We start from the raw sequence: 2,146 nt of genomic DNA, 5'->3' as shown, positions 1-2,146 counted from the left end.
CTATTACAACAAAAAGGATAAATTGCCATTATTAAGTGGGATGCTTGCTGACATCTAATTTCCTGGGATGTCAGGGTAGACCTTTAAGAAATGCTTTCTTCTCCTTTGGGGAATAATTAACCATGGAAGAACTCTCTTAGTGATATGCAGTGTATGAAAATGACATTAAGTCACACCTGACTGAAGGCAGCAAATATTTATTGAGCATCAATCAAGTCATTGGGCCTAGCAGAGGGAATGATGGCTGAGTTTTGAGTTGTGCAATCAGAGTGGGGTGAATGATTATTAAAATTGGGCTATCAAAGCATAGAGAAGATAGTCACTAATATCATAATAACTTTGTATGGTGGCAGATGGTTACTGGACTTATTCTGATGACCATTTTGTAAGATATATAAATGTCGAATCACTATGTTGTGCACCTGAAGCTATTGTAATATTGTATGTTAACTACACGTAAAAAATAAACTGGGCTGTCTACAAATCGAACCTTCTACATGCAGATAATAGAATATTTGTCATATAGGCCAAAATATAGAAAACCAATGCTTATAAAATATTATATTGTTTGCTCTTGGGGTGAGAGTCAGTATCTGTGTCTGTTTTTAATTTTATCTTGCAACGATATCATGCTGAAAGAATATCTGAGAAATGATGCCATGCCAGTCACATGTTCAGGTAGTTTAGAGAGGAAATACAGCACTGATGCTCCCAGTCTCATCTTTGCTACTTCTCATCTTTAGGTGTTGGGGCAGAGATGCTCAATTGAGAGGCATGTTTCGAGCCTACTGAGCATCTGGAATTGTACTTGTTGCACAGGAGGCCACTGTTGTCCCAAATGTGCTCATCTTACTCAACGGTGGACTTGGAGAATGGCCGGGCAGTCCTTCTTTTCTCAAGTTATCATACTGAATAAGCACACATTGAATTAAAGGCTGCCATGAATCCTTTTCTCTCTTCACACCAGGAGGTGGGATCTATTATCTTTCTTCTGGAATCTGGCCTGAGACTGTTGATCCAACAGAAGTGTCAGAGTGATACTTGCCCATTCCAAGTCCTGACTTTAAAAATACTGGGAGCATCTGATTCTTAGAATGCCTGTTCTTGTAAGCCTGGAGCCATCTGTAAGAAATTCAGCCTTCATGCTGGGGAGACCACATGGAGTGGAGAGGCCCCTAGACTGTAGGGAGTGGGAAGGAGCCTCCAGTTGAATACAGTCCCAGCCATCTTCTGACTCCAACTGCATTAGAGACTCAGAGAGACCAGCAGCAGAGTTGTCTAGTTGAGCCTGGTCAACTCACAGAACTGTGAGAGATAACAGCATAGTGGTTGTTTAAAGCCACTCAATTTTGGCATGGTTTGTTCTGCAGTAGTAGGTGATCAAAGCAATGGAGAAGTTAGGAATTTAAATTGGAAAGCAGAGTTTGCTATTTGGGGATCCCAAAGGTCACTAACCAGCAGAATAACATTGAACAATTTCTGCCAAAATTTTCTGAAGGACTTGGGCTCTTAAGCCAGGAAATGTAGAGCAGAGTCAGGAGTCATCCTCTGCTTTGCTATCTTTGGACAAGATAATGGATGGTCAATCATGGGAACTACAGTTAGAGTCCTGAAGTGGGCATCACAGGACTGGTGGAAGTTTTGTAAGAAGAGTGTGCCTGTCTGTTGTTACTGTAGTGCTACTTTTAGGGTGCTCTAGTAATAGTAGAGGGGTACTCAGTAGGTATGCTGTATGAAATGGTCATTACAATATATCCTAGGCAGATTTCCCTCAAGCTTAGATGCATCTTTCTCCTGGGTGAACTGGCTTTAGCCACTTTGGTTTCTAAACCAAAACATTAGGAAAGAAGAGACAGTTACAAGCTCCCAACACTGGTGCACACACACTTACGCAGAGCTCCTTTCTTCTTGTGAAAGTCCTCAGCCACTGGAAAAAGCTTTTACAACCACTTCAAAACGTCCAACACATCAGAAAACAGCGTTTGTTTTTACGTTGCTGTTTAATGAGCCCACACAAAGACAGCAGCAATTTTAATCACTCTGGCTCTCCTTGCTTTTCCATCAATTCTGCTTCAAAGATTAGCTTTAGAGAACATAGTGTTCTTTGAGGATCCTCAGAAGGGAAAGGCTCCATTGTTTAATTTCT

General features: G+C 41.1%; 1 protein-coding gene across 1 annotated transcript in view; it reads right to left on the bottom strand.

Moving 5' to 3' along the window:
• The window catches only part of PCSK2 (proprotein convertase subtilisin/kexin type 2), a 258,735-nt gene that overhangs the window by 117,440 nt on the left and 139,149 nt on the right, over positions 1-2,146 (bottom strand). Inside the window, exon 4 of the mRNA XM_011371282.1 lies at positions 854-908. Coding sequence (XP_011369584.1) covers positions 854-908 — 55 coding nt within the window. The remainder of the gene's footprint in view (positions 1-853; positions 909-2,146) is intronic.

This window comes from Pteropus vampyrus, unplaced genomic scaffold, assembly GCF_000151845.1.
Source record: "Pteropus vampyrus isolate Shadow unplaced genomic scaffold, Pvam_2.0 Scaffold7, whole genome shotgun sequence".
NCBI classification, from domain to species: Eukaryota; Metazoa; Chordata; class Mammalia; order Chiroptera; family Pteropodidae; genus Pteropus; species Pteropus vampyrus.
This window is presented reverse-complemented; position numbering and strand designations above follow the sequence as displayed.